The sequence below is a fragment of the Pomacea canaliculata genome, linkage group LG1 (assembly GCF_003073045.1).
Source record: "Pomacea canaliculata isolate SZHN2017 linkage group LG1, ASM307304v1, whole genome shotgun sequence".
In the NCBI taxonomy this organism is placed as follows: Eukaryota; Metazoa; Mollusca; class Gastropoda; order Architaenioglossa; family Ampullariidae; genus Pomacea; species Pomacea canaliculata.
The window spans coordinates 30,105,731-30,129,113 of record NC_037590.1 but is presented as its reverse complement, the minus strand read 5'-3'; the positions used below and the strand labels follow the sequence as shown (position 1 = coordinate 30,129,113).

Here is a 23,383-nt window from a genome sequence, read left to right as displayed (position 1 = left end):
TCTTCCTCTATTTCTTTCTTTGTTTCCAGTGTGGGCGTAGATCATAAAATGGTTACGGTATTTAGCACAGAATAACAGCTTGAGTGACATTGGGGTAGGGGTGGGGATACCCGGAAGGCAAGCAGTTGAATTAATGCTTCCATTTCAGTTTTCTATGGTTTCCAAAAAGCAGCCTCGTGTTGTTCACAAGCGACCTTCATCGGTTCAAAGATTTTGTCCTGATTGTCACCCAGTGAACAATTCAGCCTCAACCGATTGCAGAGCCATTAACCATGCCCACCGGAGACCAGCCATCGACGGAGGTGGAAAAGAAGACCCCAGAGTTGATGTATGTTTATATGTTATACACAACTGGCAGGCGTAAAGACATGTTATGGTCGGCGCACCTGCATGTGGCGAGCATAAAGAATAATAAAAAAAATTGTTTACATTTCGTGGTAGTCGGATGCTAGAGCTCCTAACACTTGTTTGCATTTCGCAATAGTCTGCTATCTCCAAACTGTCCTTGTCTGCACATTGAACGCGCGTGCCTCGCTGACGTGTGGTGGAACTCTTTCATAAACATCAAAGCCATCGACGACACGGGTGATTAATACAGAGCGTGTAATAAAGAGAGAGAGAGAAGGGGAGAGAGAAGTGTGGGGGAGAGGAGACATTGGAGAGGAGTGGACTTCCCGATGCTGATGGCTGCATCTTGATCTGGGCGCCATGCCAGATGTCGATCAGTCGGGCGATAGGGTCAGGAAGGGCTCCCAACCGTTTGGAGGAGTTCCGGGAACGGGGCGTCCCACGACTTGGACCGGGTAGCGCACCCGATGCACTCGGTGCCGTTCACGTCACACCCGCGTTCAGGGACGAGTGGGCGGCGGGTGTCGCTGGCCTTGAGATGATGAATGGCCGATGTTTTCAAGTCGGAACTGCAGCTGGCATTGCGTTCACCGAGTGGAATCTAGTTTGTGCTTCATACCCACAGATGTCATTGGGTGCAGTAGTAACGAAACGGTTGATGTCTTTTTTTTGATCGCTATCCCAACGGTCTATTTACGAACCCGGGGGTTCTGGCTTGCCTTCCACATTCCGTGGTACCCGTTATTGTTAGATACTTAATCTACAGCCAGACATCAGTGAAAACTGATGCGGAGGGCTCATCATCTTATCTAGGATCAGATCTTATCCAAACAAAAACACCAAGAGGTCAGAGTCTGAGGACATATTTTCCCGACCTTGGGTATGACAGAGTCATGGACCATTACTCCGCACCCGTTGGTTAGACGAGGGCGCACACCCAGACACAAAGTTACTGAGTGCATGATTTGTCTTTCTTATTTGTATCTTTCGTGTCCTCGCCAGTCCTGCCGCTGTCAACACTCATCCCTTGTTTACCAAAAGTGACAAAACTGGAAGTATCGATACATGCAGAAGTTAGAAGAAACGGTTAACGATTTTCAATTGCGTAATTTTCTTATTTAACACATTTTAAATGCTTCTCTGTTTGTGTCTTCTGCAACATCACAACCACGGTCAAAGGACCTGGACTACAGATCATCTAATTGTTGATTTTGCGGTTTATTGGATTGAGAGCCAGATGTCCGGAACACCCTGCCAAAGCTTGCAAACGTAAAATCCACAAATAACAGGTCTGGGGCAATGAAAATAGTTTTAAAGGGAAAAGCTCAAAGAAGTACAAACGGCGTTTCATTATATGCTTAATTTGTGGCAGCTCCCAGACTCTCCTGCTTTTTTTAGACATCAGAAAACACCATTAACCGAGGGCTTAAAATGTTTCCTTTGCGAGAAAAGAAAAAAAAACCCACTTGTGCCAACGTGTTTATCGACATGTACACAGCCCTAGATAAACATGTTTTCTCGCTGCGTAAACCCACGTTTTAGACAGTTTAGCATGGACGAGTTTGAGCCTGGATCCTGTCTCCGCCGCCCAACGGTCCAAGTGCCGAAACCACAAGCCAAGGTTGTTCCCATCGGAATTCGACATCCATGTTTCGGATAGACTTCATCTCCCACGGTGTTCCTCGCTTTTATGAGCTTCCGTTGGATTTATTTCGGGAAAGCAGGCTGGTGCCCGTGAGACAATGGCTTGATGACGCCGCTCGTCATCCGAGCTGCGCGGAATGGATGCGCATGGTGGCCAGCAACAAAAAAGCATCCTCGAGACACTCGGCATTGCCAGCCTCGCTTGACGTCAGCTCGTAACTCGTTGCCAGAGCCTCGTTTCGGGACAACATCAGGAGCAATTATTTGACGCTGGTCGTCATGCCTTTGACAGGTTTAGGAACAGTCTCCAGACACAACCGCTCTGAAGTTTTTTATTTTTTTTTTATTATTATTACAATCAAAAGCTTACTGTACCCGGTAATCAGAACAGTTCGTGACTACCGCCAATATCTTGCTCGTAAAATGCTGGAGATAAGCAGCTCATTATCCCTGGTCGGGGTACTAACTCCGAAAATGAAATCATGAAATTAGCATTTTTAATAATCTGTTTTTCACGACCGTAAGATAAGAGTCTTCATTCTGAGGGATTGAGGTTGGGAGTTCTAGGGGTCAGTCTTGACACTGACTGTTGTAGCGATGATTGGCATCACACCAAGGTTTTTAATTTAAAAAAATATTATGTTTTATTGGCATTAGATTCAGTATATTATGTGGCTGTACCGACTGGCAGGCGGGTTCGCACCTCCACTTATTGCTTTCAGTAAATTGCCGGCCATGGGGTGAGTGACGTGTGACGGAGGAATTAATGGCGCCAGGACCTATCTCTGGGGAAGGTTAGTGTGCTGCAGAGCGGAACCATATCATGTGACCATGTGGAGCTAACCTGTTTTTTTTTTTTTTTTTTTTTTTTTCACACCCAGTCATTGAAACTGTGCATCTCAGTTCTTCCTCGCCACATTCAAGTTTCTGCTTTTCTCGCACAATTTTAGTCGATGGAAACCGTTCATTGACGTCGTCTTGAGCGAAGAAAAGAAACTAAAAAAAAAAAAAAGAAAACCTTTACCATTCGTCAATGAGGTCTGACTCTCTTAGCCGGATGGCCTAGAACATTCTACGAACGATGACGAGTTTCATTTTTTTCAACTCCCACGCAGTTGGGACTAATCAGTTCAGTCTGTTAATCTCAGCTATTATTTCTCCCTAGTCCCACTCCCACACTCCCCGTTTCTCCGTTTGCCATTGCCACAGAAAGATGGAGGGTGGTTCTTTTTTTTTTTTTTTTTTTTGCCGTAGAACCATCCGAGCTTTTCTCCAGAAGGTGTCGTGTTCGACTCTGCAGGAGGCTTGCTGTGACATTTCTTTATCGCCGGCCTTCTCTCCAAGGGCTTCACACTTCCCACACTTGCAGATCGATCTCTGTGTGGAGGTCTCTTTAAACTTCTGTGAAGTGAAGGCATTCAGTGGAACTGTGAGACTGACTCTCATCCGGCAAAGTCTTTGGCTGCACGTGACATTTGCAGTTCCACTGTCATGACACACCAATCTCTCGCTTACCTGTCTCCACAGGTGGGCGGTCACAGTGTGACGACATACTGCTTCGCGAAAGAAAACAAAAAATAACTAAAATAAAAATAAAAGAAGTTTGAACAAGTGTCAGTGCTTCTGGAGTTCAGATTACATCCGTAACTCTTCGTTACCACCAGTGTATCTCTGGTTTGTCGGGTGGCTGTACTGGGTGTGGTCGACACTTAACCGCGACTTAGTGACGTATGTAGTGACTGGCAGCGAACTTTTCAGCCACAAACTTTCAGAAAGTCTGTTTAAGTGAGACAATTCTTTTATTTGTTCAGTTTCTCATCATACCTTCTCTTCCTATCTTTCTTTTATTTCTTCGTTCTTTGTTTCTTTTTCCGTTCTTATCTTCTTTCCTTTATGTTCGTTCGGTATTTTTTCTCGTTTTTTTCTTTTGTTTCTTTCTTTTTCTTTCCTTTTATTTTGTTTTCATTTTTTCTTGTTTTCGTACTTCTCTTCTTCATGAACGGATTCATTAAAACGATTATGGTCTGAGTGTATATGAAAAGTTCTGGATACGAACTTCTATGACTTTGCTTCTTTTTTAACTTTTACTGTTATTTTGTTTTTTCTCCTGGAATGGAGTAGGTGTAGGCCGCGATGAAACATTGTGTGTGTAGGCGTGTTAGTGTTTAAAGTCGCTCAGTGCAGTCAGAGGTTTTTTTTTCTTCACTTCCTTAAGTCCTTTGCGAAGCCTCTAATCTAATAAAAGCTTCAAGTCGGCATCTTGCCAGCATCTGGAGTTTTCAAATACAAAGCAAGTGTTTATGATGTTGTTTTTTTTTTTTAATTTGCTGACCGTTGTCTTTAAACTTTAAACTTTGATAGTCGACACGAAAATTCCCGGATTCAAAAGCCGAAAATCTTTGCTGGGGTTGCAGGTGCCTTGCAAGAGTCAGGAAGGGTACAGGCTCTCTCACGACCTTCCCCCTCCCATCATCACCCCGCTCCCTTCTTCATGAGCGTGATCATGCGCTGTATATTATTATTATTCGCCTCTAAACCTGCTGTAGACTGTTAACATGCTAATAAATGACGAATGGAATGAATCGCAAATAAAACTGCGTATACATCCGGGTACTGCACGCTGTCATTGAATTAACATTTTCCTTCTGGGTCTCTTTTCTGCTATTCTTCAATCATTCGATTTTATTTTCAATTTCCGCGATGCTTACATACAAACAATGCTTACATTTTACGAAGATATGAACTCGCGTTGGTCCAGACTCTTTGTGATGTTAGCTGCTGAAGCTAGCCTCAGAACCTGGTGTATAGCTATGATGCTATGTGATGCCGACTGCTTCTCATTTCCAATGTCTGAAAGGGCGACACGTTGCCGACAGTGGAGGAGGAAAGTGACTAATTAGAGTGGAACGATGGAATGAAATGCCCTCGTGAGACTGACCAGGGAAAGAATGGAGGGGAATTGTGAGGAGACCAAAGAGCGGCTTGTGTGTAGGGAGCTTGGCCTACAGCGAGTACAGGAATAATGTGTCTGTGTTTCATGAGGACTTCACTAACCCTGTAACGGAAACTTCTAGAAATAGCGCGAGGTCAACGGCCTGTCACAGTAGATTGTGTCTTGTTGTCCGGCTGGCATGAGTGGTTGTAAATGAAATCATTGAAGTCAGCTAATAAAGGACCATCCAAGCATGCCCGAAACTCGATTTTATAGTCGGTGCATCCATTGAAATGAGTCTAAAACATAGGAATAGTGGGATATAGGAATCTGGTGACTAATGTATTACACCAACACGCCACGGTCTTTGGACAAACGAGTGGTAGAATGGCACAAACAACAACAATCCAACACCGGCATCACCAGACCCCAACCCCCTTGCCTCCTCATCCCTTTTATATCTTTTCTTCCCTATATGCTCCCGATCTTCATTCCTCTCACGAGGGCGAAATCACCTTTATCACTTTTCTCTCTTAGCATCATGGTCAACAACAAGTTAAATCGCTGAAATTAAACACAACTTGAGTGTGACACGTGCTTAATTAAAGTAGCTTCGACTGTAAGGGGAGTTAACTATAGCTCATCTCCATCCTTCCCTCATGTCACACTATGGATTCACATAAACAAGCGTTTAATATCAAGAAAAAAATACATCCCACCTGCTCATGGCCATTATTAACCGGATGAAAGGTGTGAAGGGAGTCAGTCAAAGGGGTTGTGGGAGTGGATGCAGATCATCGGCCTCAGAAGTCTCAGAAATTAAAGGTCAGAGGTCGAGGCTTATAATAGGTATCGGACATCATGATCTCGCTCTCGTAGATACAAGTCTCAGATAATATCTCTCTCTGAAACGTCAAGAAAATTGGTCTCACCCGTTATCTTGCACCGAAATCTCAGACACCCCTTCCATGTCAAGGTCTGCGAGTACCTCCGACCTCAGTTCGTATTTTCGTCGCGTTTACCTCCTCACCGAAGACAGCTTACGACGCGCTGACCTTTGCACCACAACTCCCTTCCTCCTTCCTTTACCCTCCGCTCTTCGTGAGGAATTAGTGGGAGGAGAGGTAGGGGGAGGCCTTGAAGCCGTAACAACTGAACTGGAGTTCAAAGGAGCGAGCAGACGAGCCATGCCGACCCTGTTCTCTCGGCAGAAAGTGCACGCAGGTCGGGAGGAAAACATGTTGTTGGGTTGCTGCAAAACAGACTTTGTCTGGCCGTACTCACGGGGAGGACATGGCGGCGTTATGACACAAAAGCAAATATGGTTTAACTAGAAAACAATGGGTGCATGAAGTACACTGACAGCTGCAGGAGGTGCAGGGTCGGTCTGTAGGGGGTTAGCTGTTGTCAAATGGTGGTGCGGGTGGTTTGGCGGGTGCGCACGCACGTGCTTGTGTCTGGACTGACGAGAAGTATGTCCTTGATGGTGTTGTTGTTCGTGGCGGTGGTGGTGGTAGTAGTGCTGTTGATGGTTGGTGCATGAGTGAGTCAGGCAGTGAGTTAGTAAGACTGCTGAGTCATAACATATGCGGGAGGGATGTGTCTATAAGTAGGGGGAGATTGGTTGTGCGTTAATATAAGCTTGCTTGCTTGTTTCCACCCGAGGTGATAATTGGAATAAAGCGAAAAATCTCCGTCACGATAAATGATTAATTTCCCAGACACACCCCGAGTTGTTTATGTTACATTTCAGAGCAAAAAGAATGAGGGATAAAGCTGTTTTTAAAATTTATACAGTTCTAAAAAAAAAGAAACTTTTGAAAATTCGCTCTTTTGTCATTTAGCTGTGTTGCATACAAAAAAAAGTGTGGCTTCATTTTATTTCAAATAATTTTAGTTTGGAAAGTTCTAAAGTTGTGTTGTGCATTGTCTTTCTTTATAACTGATTATCGGACTAGATTAAATGCGTGAAGGTGTTTAACCTTAGAAATACATTGTACAACTGGCTCCAGAGCTGTTGTAAACAAGGTTCTGTTTTTGTCTTCAGCAAAATTGTTTCCAAGCAGTTTGCGAGCGAAGGTAGGCACAACAGATTCTCAGCAAAACACTTGTTAGCGGGGATTTGTTGAGCCGAGGGAACCTTGCTACACAAGAAGATGGTTCTGTGTCCTTGACTCGTTTCCTAACTCAGAATCTTCCTGGTTTCAATTCATTTTTTTTTTTTTCTCAAAACGATTTGCAAGATGCCTTCCGTGTTCAAGCGTTACGAACGAAATATTTTACGAACAAAGCAATGAACACCCGTCTGCAATGCACTCATACATCAAAGTGATTTTAAGAACAAAAACAAGAAAAAAAAAGAAAGAAAAAAAGAAACCAACCGTTCTGTATATTCTTCCTGCGGCATCTGTGCGGCTGTCCTTCGCTCTTTGCATGGCTGCCAGAAACAGCTTCAAAGTGTAGTCTGGTTGTAAGAGCTTACTATTTTGAGATGGATGATTTATTTATTTAGTTTTTGTTTTGTGTGTGTTTCTTTTTTTTTCTTTGCCCCTTTTAATGCTTTTTAGTGGGATGTCGTTTATACGCATCATCTTGCGTTGGAGCAGCTGGAAGACCTCACCGCTGCACTTTATTGGACATCTCAAAGAAAGATGCCGACTCAGCTGTTATCTATTTCACTTTCCGTTGACACAAACGCAAGCATTTGATGGCTGGGGCTTAGAGAAGCATTTTAATGTGCCAGTAAATGATAAGCATATTGTCTAAAGTGTGCAGAATTTTAATTCCGCGATGTAACTCGGTTACCAGGCAGAGTCAGACGGTCATTGAAAAACTTTTAGAGAAACATTGGAGGCTGGTTAGTAGCACAATGACACGCATCACCACCCATTCCCCAGTAAACAATAACAACATAAACAAATAAACAAAACACAGTGTATTTTGTGTTGCGCTGTTTGTGTTTATTGAATCCGTATGATCTGCGTTTGCCCAAGAGAGGAAGAAGAAGAGTTAGCATCACAAACTGTTGTAAATCCTGACAGGTTTCTTCACGGCTGTGAAAAAAGTAATAGTAATAAACAAAATCACATGCTTTGTGGCATCTCGGGTGCTGCAGGTGTAGACAACATGTTTATTTCTGACCTCGGTGAACTCGTGTGTAATGTCCGTGCCAGAAAGAAAAGCTTGTGACGTCACTGTGGGACCAGACTATGTTCAAGCTTTTAATTTTATTGTCGCCTTCGCAGCTTTATTTCTGGAATTTCTTTAGTGCACAAGGAAAGTTGTAAAGAAATAACACACACACACACTTATGATAAGTGTGTTTAAAGCTGACATCTGCTTGACGTGTCTGTTGAAATAACTCTTCTTAGAGCGCTATGCTTTCCCCGTGCGTACCCTCCAACACGTCACTTCTTCACTGGATTTAAAACTTCTGTAATCTGGAACTGCGACGCCAGATAGTCAGTTGTTGGATTGTGTGTTTTGTTATTTTCTAGTTGTCGGCTGATAGTGACATCACCTGTTCAATAACATGGAAGTGGCGATATAAACTTGATGACAAAAGTCATCACCTCACGCAAGACTCAGTTGGGGGAACAACACTAAAACTTACAGATTCCTTGGCATCTCTTTAACTCCTTTCATCCAAAACTCCAGACACGCCAGGACCTCATCTTAAACGCTCTGAGTGACATTCTGGTTTTTTTTTATACATTCAATATTTTTTTCTGTAAGCAAGAATTTATTGCTTCTTATGTCTTCGTCATTTGGAGCATTTTCAAGTCTCACACTCTTTGATTTTTTTTTTTTTTTGGTTTTGTTGTTTTCTTTTGTTTTTTTTTTTGGGGGGGGGGTAATGAGATGAGGGTTTGAGACAGACGTTTAAAAAGCTCGCAGCAGTTTGGGAAGTGAACCTGACGTCGCTCTTGTCCCTCGGGCGCAACACTCGAGCGCGTGTCTAGACATCACGTTACCTCCACGTCGCTCTCGCTGATGAGGTGAAGAAGCCGACGACCGATGTGGGTGCTTACTTTCTGTTCACCTAATTGTGACCAGGCGTGACCGGGGCTTACTTTGTTCATGTAATTGTGACCAGGCGTGACTGGCGTATTGAACTTCTCCAGCCCTTGATGAGCATACCTGGCGGGGCGGTGTGCTGAGCGCGGCAATTTCTCTCCGCACTTATTAACTTACCTGGAGGAGACAGCCGACGACGTACATCATATTTTTGAGGCGGGATTTTGGCTGCTGGTCGCTGGGTGGGAGCAAGGGGGTTGGGCGGGGTCTTGAGCTGCGGGTGTGATTATAAGGAGCTGAGCTGCTTTCAGTATAACTCGTACATTATTACTTGGCCTCTTATCTTCGTGCTTGCTCAAGTGTGCAGGCCAGTGTAAAAATAACTAGATCACTCCCTTCACAACTCCATTCCCCACCCTATCCCATCTCTCCTCCTCTCCCTTCACCAAACTCCCACAAAAAAAAAAAAACAAACAAACCTAAACATGGCTGAGAGAAAGAGAAGAGTAAGGGAACGAAGGAAAGAATGAACACTTTAAAGTTTTTATTAAACAACAGGCAAGTCAAGGCCTCAAGGTTTTACCTACTTCTGTCCTGGTACTTAGCATATTATGATTGTGTCCTCTTGTGAGTGAAAATGCCATTTTGTTGAAAGACCTTTGTATTCTTAAGTAAAATTTATTTTAGTCTCCTTGCCAAAACCATTTTGTAGAGATGTTGAAACCAGTGCGGTGGCACGTGTGTGTATGTCCGCGCGCGCGCTTGCCTATCTAAAGAATTTTGGCGGTAGGTCAAAGGTTGAATTCCTGCTGGTGACTGTTAGAATGGAGTAAACAATTGGCATGTTTTTTTTTAAAAAAAAAGTTCATTCGAGATTACCACCCACTCACAGATATTCACGTAAGAGATGGAGCCAGCAATGTTTTTCTTTTTTCTGCACTGGTCATTCAGGATGCAGTTTTTTTAAAAAGCAAAGCTGTGTTTGCTTCTTGTCACAGGATGCCGTCTATTGGCAGCTGTGACATGCACAAGGACCTCCTCTCGGCTTAACACAGACGAATGCGAGTTCGTTGACCGTTTCTAGCAAGGGTCGGTTCCTAGTCCCACCTCCCCAGTCCCCAGAAAAAAGCTTGTGTAATTACTAGGGCAGTGGGACAGCCAATCGGGGAGAGCATTTCCTGCAAGGCATAATCCATTTTCCTACTTTTCCCTTTCTCCCACAAATCACTTGCGCGTTTGACCTGGCAATCTGGATTTTGTTTATGTTTGTTCCGTTTTACTTGCAGGCTGTTTGCTTAAACAGCAAGGGATAGGGGTAGGAGGGAGTGCGATGGATGTTTGATTTTGATGTCGCTTTAGAGGTGGGAGAAGCAGTGGTGGTGGAGGTGGTGGTTCTATTTTGTTTTGGAATCCAATTTCACTGAAGTGGACAGCCGCGCAGCTACAGATGTCCATGTTCATCGGGTCACGAGGAGGTGTGGGGTCAGGGTAATGACCTGTGTGTTGGTCATCTGTGCAGCATCTCAGAGGTTAGATGGTTGATGATCTCAGCAAGGCCTTTGCCGTGACAAGAATGTATATTTTGTTGCGGTCATAGTTATTGTCAGTCACTGTTTTGGACAGCGGACTTTATTTTTGTTCCTCCTGTGCGCAAAATTTAAAACAAACATTCGCGAAAAATGCACGCACGCGCACGCATGGACACATACACACGCCCTATCATACAGACATAGATCGTCTTTCTCATGCACACACACACACACAGACACAGGCACACACAGTGTCTTTCATACAAGAACTTATGGACACAGACACACTCTGTATGCGCTGATAGTCCCAAGACCCCACACGGTTTAACAACTGTTTTAATTGTTTCTTTTAAACTGTTTGGTAGGAGGCTTTGAAAAGATGAACAGACTCAACGACTGCTTGCCTGTACTAAAATTACGAGACACTTAAGAAAATTGCGTCTTTCTCTTACACGATGATGGATATTTCTTTCCTCCTCCCTTCCTACCTACATTGGCGATGGAAATTTGCTTTGGTGTTGGGAGACGGTTATTATGAATCCTTTCATCAGCATGTTCTACTTCTTCATCTCAATCCATAAACTGTAAGGTCTACCACATTCTACAAGCTGTTAGTTTACTTGAGGGCAATTAATCTACATCTTTATTTCTTGTTTACAATGCAGTACCCTCACGTGCACAGACATGGATAAATGAAAAATAAAAAATATATACTTCGCATTGACAATGATTCCTGGTGGAAAATTAAAAGCCATGAAATTAATAACCAGCTGCGCCTTCGTCTGCCACCTTTACAGCTTTTAATCTTACCCCGTGACATAGGTGAGCTGTACAGCTTCTCATTCGTCCGCTGTCTACATATGGAAGCCATGAATCGTGAAAAAGCGGTTTTTAGAAGAACGGTCATCCACATATAGTTCTCTCCTTCATCCCCACCGCCACCCACTGCACACTTTTTTCTCTTCTTTACGGCCTTGAGCACGCCTTACTCATAGACTGGCGCAGTGCCACGTCTGCAGCCTCCTACCCCTACCCCAGTTCTTCCACCCCTCCCGTACTGCTTCTAAAACTTCAGATGAGAGAGAGAGACATTTGACAGGATTTCTTTGTAATTCACGTGGCACCAGACAGACATGTTTAAAACCAACTTCGTTTAATCCCAAGCGAGTATTTAATATGAACACCCGATGTCCGATCACGAGGCAGATCGACGATTGGAGGTACACGAACTTTGCTAGCGTGCACGCGCACACACACACGCACGCGCGCGCGCCTGGTGGATGGATAAGGTAACAGACACACACCCGCCAACCGGACTGTTCGCAGGGTGGGAAGCCCGGATGGTCTCCACAAATTTGCAGGGAGGCTGAGTCAGAGAGGTCGTGGAGCCAAGGACAGCGGCAGCCGGCATCGCTCTGTCAGGTCTGACTGGTGAGTGCAGCTTTGCACCTTTGCCCACCTGCCTCCCCTGCCTCAGCTTCAAAGAGCCGCCGGCTTTCGGTGTGGTCCGCTTCCCTCCACCTGTTTCTGTCACTCTTTCTTCCTCCAGACGCTTCTCACTTTGCTTTTAATTATAAGCACTTTAGAAGTTGTTTTTTTTTAAAGTAAAGCAAACCCAGCGATAGAGAAAAATACAGAAAATAGAAAGTAAGCTATCACATTAAGCTGTGGAGTTTTCTCCCCTACCGTCTTCTAATTGGTTTATTTTAATTAAACTGTCAGCTTTAAATTTAACACTGACGAAAACGTGAGATATTGCTGATAGAAACAAAGAAGCCATGCTATGTATAGCTCCTGACCTACAGCCTGAGGAGGAAGATGGCAGATTGCATCTCTTACACAGGAAAAGCGCCGACAAAAGCTTTGGTGTAAAAATACCCCGAGTAAAGCATGTCCATTGATGATCGCATGTAACCGATGATAAATCATCGCTGCCTTGAACCGACAGGAAGGGTCCAAAATGTCCTGTGTTCCATCCTGTGATTGGGCCCATAGCTACAATTTGTGTTACAATTATGACCACCTTCAAAGAGCGGATGGCACTGGCTATCATCAGGTCGACCAAGACAGGTTTTAGTATTTTCATGGTTCCAGCCCCTTCATCCCACCCTCACCCCCAACCTTGAAAGTCGGTAAGAGAGTTGACTTGACGTGCACTCAGGTTATTTATAGATTGTCACCACGTGGTTCTCCGGAAGTCCCGCAGTATGATGCGAGAATAAACTGTAACACCGGGAAAATTGTTTTGTTCCACGTAATGGAGCTTGAGTGGTTGATGTGTTTTCCATTAAAAATGATGCGTCCGTGTATTTAATTCTTTGAACAATAAACTATGGATTTCTTGAATTTAAACATTTTAATAATTCGTATATAAACTTTGAAAAGATCGATTACAGCTGGTATTTTTTTTTGTGACATTATTTATCATTGCGGTTTGCCTTTGTGTTTTGGTTTTCATTGAACATCTGTGCAACACGTCAACTGTTTGTCACAACCTATAAAAGTCACTGGAAAATTTTATACTTATTTACTATTAGAGTTTAAAAAAAATTGTGGGCATGAAAAGTTTCCCGTAGAATGAGCTTCTGATGCAGAAAATCTCCCTTCTCATAAAAGAAATTTCCTCACAATGATCATCATATTTTTTTTGTTGATTATTTTATTTATTTATTTTTTATTTATTTTTTTTTGCACTGTCTGGTGTAGGCTGGGCCTGCTTAGTTTAAAAAAATCGGTTGCTGATCCATTAAAGAGACAGATCAATTAGGCCGATATTTTGAGACATATTGCTGGCAGTCATGCCACAATGTCTTGCAGGATGACTGGATGAACGGGTGAGTTATGGCCTGCATTTTCCCCAGTAAAGAACTACACTGTGCTTCCTCAATACCCCATAAACTGTTTTACTGTAAAATATTACTGCTGTAACTTCTCATTTGCCCACCAGATCCGCCCTAGATTCGTCTAAGGAATTCTTAATTTTCTCCTTATTTTAACACTGGAAGTCCAATAAGGAACTCTTAAACTTTTCCTTAAAATACGAAAAATAAAACCAGAGAGAAAAAAAAATCCCATGTATGAAGTGTTTCAGCGCACGTCCACTGCATTCTGTGAAGCCAAAGGTTTCAGGACTCAAGTCTGTCGACAGTGATACCTGAATATATCAGTTTGTGATATCCCTCAGCGGCTTTTGCTGTTAGTCTATCGCTTTTAGATGGACACACGGCTTCCCTCCTGGGAGTCTGGCTGTTGGGATGACAGTTGTCAGGGGATGTCGGAGTTATGTGCTCTTCACGCTGTATTTTCGATGGAAGTTCGACAGACGAACTGGCCAAAGAGTGATTGTGGCATGCTATGAAGACGAATGGTCAGAAGAAATGCTTCGTAAAACCGTTGATGGGATCGGGGCTGTAACCTCGGGGTTTGAACTAATCTCTCTCCAATATAAAGGATGAGAAGTGTGTTGAGGGTAGAGCTAAAATGGCGATCGACAGTCTGTCTTCTTTCCATCCTGTTTCAGACACACGTGTGTGGGGCTGACCAATCCTAGGATTTCGTGTCGTGCGACTGTAAACTTTTTGTTGGCCTTTTTACAATTTCCTGGTGTAATCAAGCGTGGGTGTAATAAATAACTCGCTTTTGTAAATCACAAGACGCGTTGGACTTTAACCCTTTTCCTTTTGAATCAACGACTTGTGCTCCTGACTGATTTCCTGTTGGACATCACGTTGCCTGGAGCCTTTGTCAGTCAGTCAGGCCATGTGTATTCCGTTACACGTAGTCACGTGTAGCTGTCCTTTCATTTCGATCTCTTGTGACGTAACGATTGCCACTGGCAGCGGTCATAGGTCACAATGGCTGGTCTATGAAGGACCGGCGTTCATAATGGCGCTTTGTCACCGTGTTCCGGTAGACATAACCAGAAAATCCGGGTATTAAAGGTACCCTTTTGAGTTGGCTGTTCTTATCCTATCTCGGGGATATGAAAAAGTCTTTTATTGCATTCACACACCATGTTCGTTTATAACCAAGACACTTCTTTTAAGCCGCATGTTCTCATCAGACCTACTACACCCACTAATGTGGTACGGGTATTGACGGTGGGGTGTCTAGTAAGTATAAAAACACAGAAATGTTTCTCCTTTAGTGTTAGTTACCTGGAACTCCTGGCCATGAGTGTCACCTTCAAAGCTCTTTAAATCAGTGTGAGAGGAACAGGTCTCTGTTCATCAGAGTTAGTTCTAAGATTGGCGGGTTAGACGGCGGTTGTCTTTCGGATTTGTCGTTACCTACAGTCTGGACACAACACCAGTTAATTTTCCGTTTTGAAGACAAGTTTGTTTACCGTGAGAAATGGAATAAGGATTTTCTGCAGTTTCCACAGGTGTGCATGCACCTAAACTATCTCTAGTCTGGCTGTTTTTGGAAAGGAAGTTCTGAGAAAATGCACAGCAAATGTTGGTGATCACAACCACTTGCAAAGGAAGACGTAGTCTCATATTCCAGCTTCTGGGCGGTGGATGACGACTGGACGGGAGTTGATGAAAGAACAGAGTTAATGACTGAAGAGAGTTCGTGTCATCTACTTTATTTACAACAGTAACGAGGAGTATACTCCCCAACCGTATGTTTTGATGACGTGTGTGTTTTGCAACGGATTCCCCTATGACGTCACGGGCACCAGTCCAGCATATTTCACGCTTCACTGAAGCTAGCATGACGTATTACGTGTTTTATGGGAAAACAGTTGGATTCATGGAGTCTACAAGTTTTTGCCTGTTTCTAGACGACTTCCGCCATCCTCAGAGTAAAGATATTCTTGTGTTTTGTTTTGGTTTCTCTTCTGACCTGTGAAGAAAATGCTGAGAAAGTGGATTTCTCATCCTTGGTCTGGTTTCTTACATTAAAACAATGCTCAAGGTATCTCTGCGATTTTTCCAGACGAGATGGTTTTGATTTTGCGACGAAGAGGTAGTAGAGGAGGAGATAGAGAAGGAGGTCGAGAAGAGTGAATGAAAGCATGGCCCGATGTTTTCTCAGCGTTCATCGTCTGATGACGTGCTCGCACCAAGACTCGCATCAGGGGGAGGTTGAGGAACAGCCTGTGCGTGGCGAGTACCTGCTCCTCCCACCAATCTGTCGGGTGCTTGAGGTCATCCTCTTGTAAGTTGATTTTTAGGAGTAAGATGTCACGAAAGATGTAGCGTGTCGTTGACATGGCAATCATCACTCAGTCTTGAAATCTTGAATGCTTGCTTTCAGCCTGACTTTCTTTCTTTCTTTGTGTTCTGTGTCTGTCTGATGCCTGCTTGCCTGCCTGCCTTTCTTTATCCGTTCATTTGTCTGTCTGTGAGTCTTTTTCTCGTGTACACGCAGCTCTAACGTCCGGTCACAATGGTCACCGAATTCCAAGTGAGAAACAGGCAACTTTTGTTGTGGACGAAGATCGGAAGTAGGAAAATAAAGTGGACCTTGAACGACCCACCCCCAACGTTCTTACATTCTCACTGCAGAACAGTCCAACTCTTATCAAACTACTAGGACTTGTGAAGTTCTTTGTAGGGGTGGGAAAGGGAAAGTTAATCTTTGAAGAAATACCATTCTTTTCAAGTATTGTAATATGTTAATTAGTTTACGTGACATCACGAGTATGCACCTGGTCTTGTTTGTTTATAGGGGTGTATCTTGAGAAAATAACGGGGAAATTTTACCGAGATTGTGGCAAACTGTACCGTACTGAGCTTTACCCAGACTTAAGAAAGTAAAGTGCAACCCACTAGACCTTTAAAAATAACTGAGACAGTATAAACATCTTGAGGCGCAGTGAACTCAATTGTTCATGTAAACACCGTGTACACCATTGCTGAAGTTTCAATAAACAATGTTGTTTTAACTTCTCTTTTTTTCATTATATCCTAATACGCAGTTAGCAGATTTAGATTAATGTGAGGTTTGTATGGCCACTCTAATGTTTGTTTTGTTGTTTGAAGCTACCGCCCCCTTCTCTCTTTTTCTAGTTTTGAGTTCAACACATCGAACCTAAATTTACTTTGAAACACAGTTATTGCTGTCTGCCTGCCAGACATTTTTGAGTCTTTAAGAAGAGTTATTTATTTTAGATAATCTAATTATTAATTATACATTTTATTTATTTGCACATATCTGGAACATTGTAGTCACTGGTGTTAGTTTATAGATGAAAGTTTAATCGGACTTTCCCTGTAGGCACAGGGCCCTAACTGTTAGCACTGTGGTGACGAGATAGTTCCTGTCCCTTAATCACAGGGTTACTGTCAGTGTCCTTGTAAAGAGCTTGATACCGAGGGTGTGAGTGACTAACACCGGCATTTTGAAGTATGAAAACGATAGTCCATATATAGTCATATGCCTGCCTCTGTGTGTATGTTAAAGCACACCCGTGCACGTGCACTTGCCCACTAAAGGACTCACCACACACACGACAAACGGAAAAGTCCATGTTCAAGTCGACCCTTAGGACCGTAACACTATCATTGTTCAACCACTTAGTCCACTTCAGCCACATCGCAGGGACCTTCCAAGTATCTGAATTAGATGATAGAAACTCGTTTTATCGTCAGGTGACTGAGATGAGTGTGTTTGTGTGTGTGTGGAGGGGAGAAACCACCTCGCTTCGAGATTGTACCCTCGCATGGAGGACGATGACTAGTCTTACAGTCAATGTAGCAGCTGTCGTAATAAGACCAGCAGTGACCAGTAGAGATTGAAATACAGCAGTTTATAGTCATTTAATGTGTCCGCTTCTCCGACACGTCAGTGAAGCATGATTAAAAAAAATGTGTCGATTGACATTACAACAATCAGATAAAACACCAGCCACGCAACCAGCCACTAGCCAGCCGAACAAGCAGCAAAACAAAACGAAAAAAAAATCGTCCAACCAATCGAATAAACTTTCCGATTGATAAAATAAAAAAAAAACTTCATCTCCACCACCCCCTCATAACCTATCATACAGAAACACACAACACTTCCTTATCGACTGCCGAGGTCTTGTATTATTGATATGACAGTTATCTCCGCGTGCAAAACAAACGGTGATACAGGTTTTCATGTGGTCTCCCGCGGTCCACTGCAATGACAAATGACATCCTACTGGGGGTCATTTCATGCGCCATTGTCTGTGGACAACTTTTGTTCTGGAAAAGAGACAATGGTGTTTCCTTCATAAAAAAGTGATTGTGCTACTATTTTTATTCTGTTTCAAACGGTGAGTTCAGTAAGGACTTTTATCACACACTTTTAGTTTATTGCAAGCAGACCAGTCTGTGCTTATTTATCCTTTAACACGATATGTAGCAGCAGGTGTTTATTATGGTTATGTCGCCAGATTAGTATCTGTTTGTGAATATATTTGTCCTCCAGACAGACTATGCACAGAATATGTGCAGTCAGATGTGTGACATTCTATGGTTGCTATATTCTCATAATCAGATTTATGTTAGTGTATGCAGTACGGACAACCGAATTCACATATATACCATTCAGTGATTGACATATTCGAGCAAGCAGATGTGTTTCTCTGTCGAATATGTCCTTTTTATGTTACTGTAAGTTTTACTATTGTATCTATACACCTTTATAGTGTTGTCCTGTGATCGCCTGTCCAATAATTCAGGACTGGCAAACCAGTCTGCTTCATTTGTGTTGTGTGCACAATGATTTCATTATACAGTCTCGTCGTTTGAAGTCCGCACGTGTTGGTGTTTATACTACGGCGCCTCAGAAAATAGCAGTTTAAAGGAGAAAATCATGTAGTCGAACTTGATAGAGAGTTAATGGCCTTAGCGGAATGTCACGTGGGGCAACTTGGCTTTCCGCCAAGGGCATTAACTCTAATCATGTTCGCTTGCGAGATCTGCCCCCTCCTTCAAAATTGGCATTTTCTGAAAAAAATATCCCCGTAGCGACCTCGCAACTCCAGCTGGTACAGCAGTAGATTTCAATAAATGTTTTCGCAAAAGGTCAGAATGCGGTCTGCGATGAAGACTGACAATAAATCCTTCAGTTCGCCGAGTAAGTACCGGCATTGCCTCACACCGTGAACGGGCGAAAGTCAAAAAATCCGAAAACATATGAGAAAATCGCAGAGGTTATAGAGTTGCCTAACTATAAACAGAGAGTATAACTAATCTTGGGATAGGCTTTCACAAAGATCACTTGGACAAGTGACTGGAAAACTCCAGGGTCCGAAGTTATGAAGTGAGAGCAAGTTGTTTTCCCACGGCAAATGGGAAAAACAATGAAAATCATCTTGTTTTCATAGTTAACAAAGCGATTCCTAGCCTGCCATGGACGCCATGGATGTTTCTTTGCCCCAGGGCATCTTTGCCACTGGTTCTTAACTAGAAATCCAGGAATAAAACATTTTCAACTCATGGATACCACTTTTATTTTGTCCTCGAGTTCTCCATGTTGCTCTAAGGCAGCTGTGTACCTTTGTTTTGTAGCTCCGGCCCCCAAGCAGCTGATATTTTAGGGACTGTAAACAACACCTTAAGGCGAAGGTTGTGTTCTGATTCTCTTTTGCCATGATTTGAACTCAGTGAGCCACTTACAGTTCATTGATCCTTGAACCAGTAGTCTATGCAACCCTTAAATATATATTTTAAGCCTGGAGGCTTTCATCTGAGGTTTTATTTTGGTTAAGACGGAGTCGAACGATTGGGAGCTTCCCGTGGTAAACAAGTGAAGGAGTCTGGTCTACGATCTTTAAACAAAAGAAGTATAAGCAAACAAATATAAAAAGCCCCCAAACTGTGATAAACACATGTCTATGCGTGTCCTTGATGCTTGTTTGGTTGTTCAACGTGAAGATAAACGAGTTTGGGTTTGGTTTTTGTTTTTAAGCAGTAGCATGGTGGATTGGTTGACAAAACAAGGCCTTGAAGTAATATTATTGTGTTCAGTCGATTACAGGTGGCGGCCTACCTTGCTCTCCTATGGATTTGACTTTTACTTGCTCTTTCTGCTTTCTCGAAATTTGCCGGCTTGATATTGATAAAACAACACGACAAGTTTGGGCGCACATACAGAGAATGGGTGCTTAGTCAATGGGTAGTTAAGTTCGGAAAGGTCTTCGGAACGCTTAGGTCCTTATTGTCCTCCACGCATTCGCTTTGCGCAGGATCTCTCACTCTCACTCACATTCATCTACATGCATTTATATTCACATACATATGTACACACATACATCTGCACACATAAATATACACACTTTGCGCGGTACTTCCGACACAAGCGTGTGCTTACGTCCACACATTCACATGGCCTCCTCCCACCCGTGAACACCTGCTCCATTCTGAATAAGCCGGGTGAAGATGAGAAGTAAGCCTTTACTGTACTTTCGTGTAGAGTGTGTATGTGTGTGTGTGTATGTGTGTGGGTGTGTGTATGTGTGTGTGTGGGTATGTGTGCACCTTCACGCGCGCTGCAGTCATCGGTGGCGTGTGTCAAAAGCTATCAAAGGTCCGATTGTTTTCTCACGGCCCAAATACTAAACAAACAATGATTTACTGTTACGACCTGCAAATCACAGGCCAGCAAGTGTTTCTCAACTTTTCGCATCCTCTAGAAAGAAAACTTTCCTCATCGTCGGGTTTTTTTCTAGTCCCGACAAATGAAGAAGCTTCGAAGTTTCTCGGTACAAAGTTATTCTCCTGGTTGTCACCGCCTAGCCTGTTTGTATATCACATTGCTGCTAAGCAGACTGAGGCTCAACGACCATGATGATGAGAATGAGATGAAGACACAACTGATGTAAGGTATAACTGTTCTCCTCTTGTTACAGTGGTGATGGGCGGGCCGTAAGAATCACGGCTGATGACGAGACCATGGAAGTGATGCCTTCCCTGACAGCGTCCCCCAGTGCCCCGGCTTTCCTCAGCAAGGAGGGTCAGGCCTCCAGCCCTATACTGTCCGCCAAGGACCTGCGTGCTACTGGTGAGTAAACAATATAAACACACAGTCACCCACCATGTCACCATAGCATGTAAGATAAAGTGCATCCTCTCTCTCCTCTCCGTGTTAACAAAATTCTAGTCCAATAAAAAAAACAAAACACCAACAATTTTTTTTCATTCAGTGGGCTTCTTAATCGACTGCTGAAGAATTTATATCCCGGCATTTAGACAGTTGTTCTAATCAATAATGAAACTCCAGCTTACATAATTAGTTATTCTATCGTATCTGTACTTTGTGTCCAAGCAAATGATATGTAACTAAATATTTATGTCGAAAGCTGTATTACACTGACAGGCAGTATGTCAATTTTTCGCGGTACTTGTGTGGTTGGAATTTTTATGGGGAAGGAGGAAGAATTTTAAGGATCCTATCGACCACTGTGCGTGAAATGAAGATGAGAAAGATTGTTAGGATGATTTAAAGGAATTAATGTCTCAGGAGCATAACCCGGACCTAAATAGAAATCACTTTGTATGAAATCACTCAGCTGTGAGGAAAGGAGAGAAGAGAAAAGCTGGAAGACGTCGACTTAAAAGGAATTGAGTTGGTGGAATGCAGGTACCCGCACGCATTGATGCTCTGTTGCCTAGCAACAGACTGTGCAGCATTAAAACAAGGAACAGCGGGATCCTGCATCAATCGATTGTATGTCATAACTGCCATCAGGGTGTCACCCATCCGACCACCAGAGTCCCACCCTCCCTGAATAATCAAATAAAAATGAAGAGGAGACTCGTACAAGACGAAAATTAGAAACAAGAGTTTGCAGACAAAAATGTAAAAATAGAAACCGATTAACAGCCGGATGCGCAAGAAAAGATGAAGTCAAAGGACTTCGATTAGTTCTGCATACAGAGACACGACAACACTTGCCTGCCTCACCATCCACCTATTGTACTAGTGTACATGACAGCCGGAAGGCTCATCGCTTCAATGTTTTATTGCTTGTTGAAAAAAAAAAACAAGCAAAAATGAAAACAATACCTAAGTGTTTATTTATTCATAGTGTAGCTTCACGCTTGTGATTGTATATATATAAAGGTGTTTACAGACTTTTTTAATCCAGTGCTAGTAGCAAACCCCGGAGATAATTTTGCCGGTAGTAAAATGGAGTAATAACAAAGTTGATTCTCTTGGCTCATTCTGACCTCTGACCTCTGATCTTTGTTAGCTCTTTGATCTGACTCCTGAAGTTTTGCATTTTTCCTTTTATTTCCAGCAACACTACGCAAAAAAGGTTCTGCGGGTGAGGTAGACAACAGCTTGGTGTCCAAGTCAGAGAGAAGGAAGAGTGACAAGGAGAAGAAAGTCGTGTACGACATACATGGTGAGTAAACGATCTTCAGATGGACTGACGGGAGATTTCTGCACTCAAATATATTAAACTGTTTTCCTGCTGCTCACATAAAAAGCCCAACCCATCAACAACAGTTTGTTTTTCTTCTTTGCCGAGGGATCGCAAAATAGTCTGGATGAGCAAAATACTCCACGAAAACAAACAAGCAAAAACTGCTTGAACAAAAAAAAAATGTTTGTGAGCTAAACAGTTTTTTTTTAGCTAAAATACTCATTACGAGCAAATAGTCTGTGTGAACCAGTCTATATTATGAATATATTTTATATGAGCAAAATAGTTCGCATTAGATAAACTGTCCGCACACCAAAAAATTCACCCCTTTCCTCTAAGTACTCAGTGACCCCAGAAAAAAGAACTTCAGGTGTTTCTCGGTCTTCCATCTGGAGAATAGACAAATGTCTAGTTTTTGCCATGCACGCTTGGTCAGAGGGTACAAGCTGCTGGAGTCCGCGGGGTGGCTACACCATTAAATTATTGCTCCCACGAGAGTGCTGTAGCTTTTGATAGGGACTTCTCCTTCCTAGACTGCACCTACATTCATTTGCCAGCAGACCACAAGAGGCCACGAAAGAGTATTGGGAAATCCCCTGGAATCCTCTTATCCACGGAAGAAAAAATGCCATCAAAAGGATTTGGTTTCGGAGATGCTTAGCTCAGCGCCTTCGCCAGTCGCTTAGCGAACATCAGAGAAACGAAGAAGAAAAAAGTTTCTTGTTACACTTTAACATTATGTTTTCTGTCAGTCACAGCATCTGTTTCTCACTCACTCACATTTAAAATCTTTCAAAACAATACGATGGTGTACAAGTGTAATGGATAAAAATAAACAGAAAATACGCTTGTGACAGCCACCCGATGCTCCAAGGCAGATGAGACTGAAAAAAAAACAACTAATGAATAAAATGATTGCAATATCAAGATGCAATTAAATATGCACTTTAAAAAAGGGGGACAAGAAACAGACATTAAGGCTGAATTCCGCCAAAACTAATAAAGGTTTCCATATGCAATTTAGATGCAGCGATCTGGCGCTCAGGGACGCCATGAGGTAATCTCCGGTGCCCGGATGTTGCTCTCTGGGCCATATTGTTTCTGCTCTGACCTTGCCGATATTCGGATTTTTTTTTTCTTTTTTGCATGCGTTCTCTCTCTTTCTGTCTCTCTCTGTCTCTCCTGTGTGTGGGCTACTTTTGTCATGTACAGTATTCTTCTTTATCTTACAATCTGTCTGACCTGCAGTTTGTTGTCTTTATTACATCTGCCAACGAGCAGGTAGCCGCTAGCTAATGTCACAACCGCACAAGTAACAGCTTTCACAATGTCAACACAAAATACATCTCCGTTCCCATTGTTTCAGTCTTATTACATAATTTTATCTAGCTGCCTTAGCTGGTCCATTCCTACATTTGAACCTTGCCTCTTCTTCCTCTTCTTCTCTCATATCTCCGTAGGGATCTTGGTGGTGACACCTTGACAGAACCCGGTTATTTTTATGGGATGTTGCTGTAAGTGTGATCAAGTTGAGTCCTATAAACGGGATTATGGAAGGTGAGA

At 42.9% G+C, this 23,383-nt stretch overlaps 1 protein-coding gene across 8 annotated transcripts in view; it reads left to right on the top strand.

Annotated features, from left to right (window-relative positions):
* Window positions 1-23,383, top strand: part of LOC112564131 (ankyrin repeat and fibronectin type-III domain-containing protein 1-like) — a 128,416-nt gene that overhangs the window by 82,066 nt on the left and 22,967 nt on the right. For 7 of the 8 annotated variants that reach the window (XM_025238740.1, XM_025238749.1, XM_025238758.1 and 4 more), the window contains 2 exons: window positions 20,300-20,451; window positions 21,692-21,799. In XM_025238740.1, the coding sequence (XP_025094525.1) occupies window positions 20,300-20,451; window positions 21,692-21,799 (260 nt within the window). Of the gene's footprint in view, window positions 1-17,181; window positions 17,720-20,299; window positions 20,452-21,691; window positions 21,800-23,383 lie in introns of those variants that run through there. The other variant, XM_025238770.1, reaches the window with a different exon arrangement.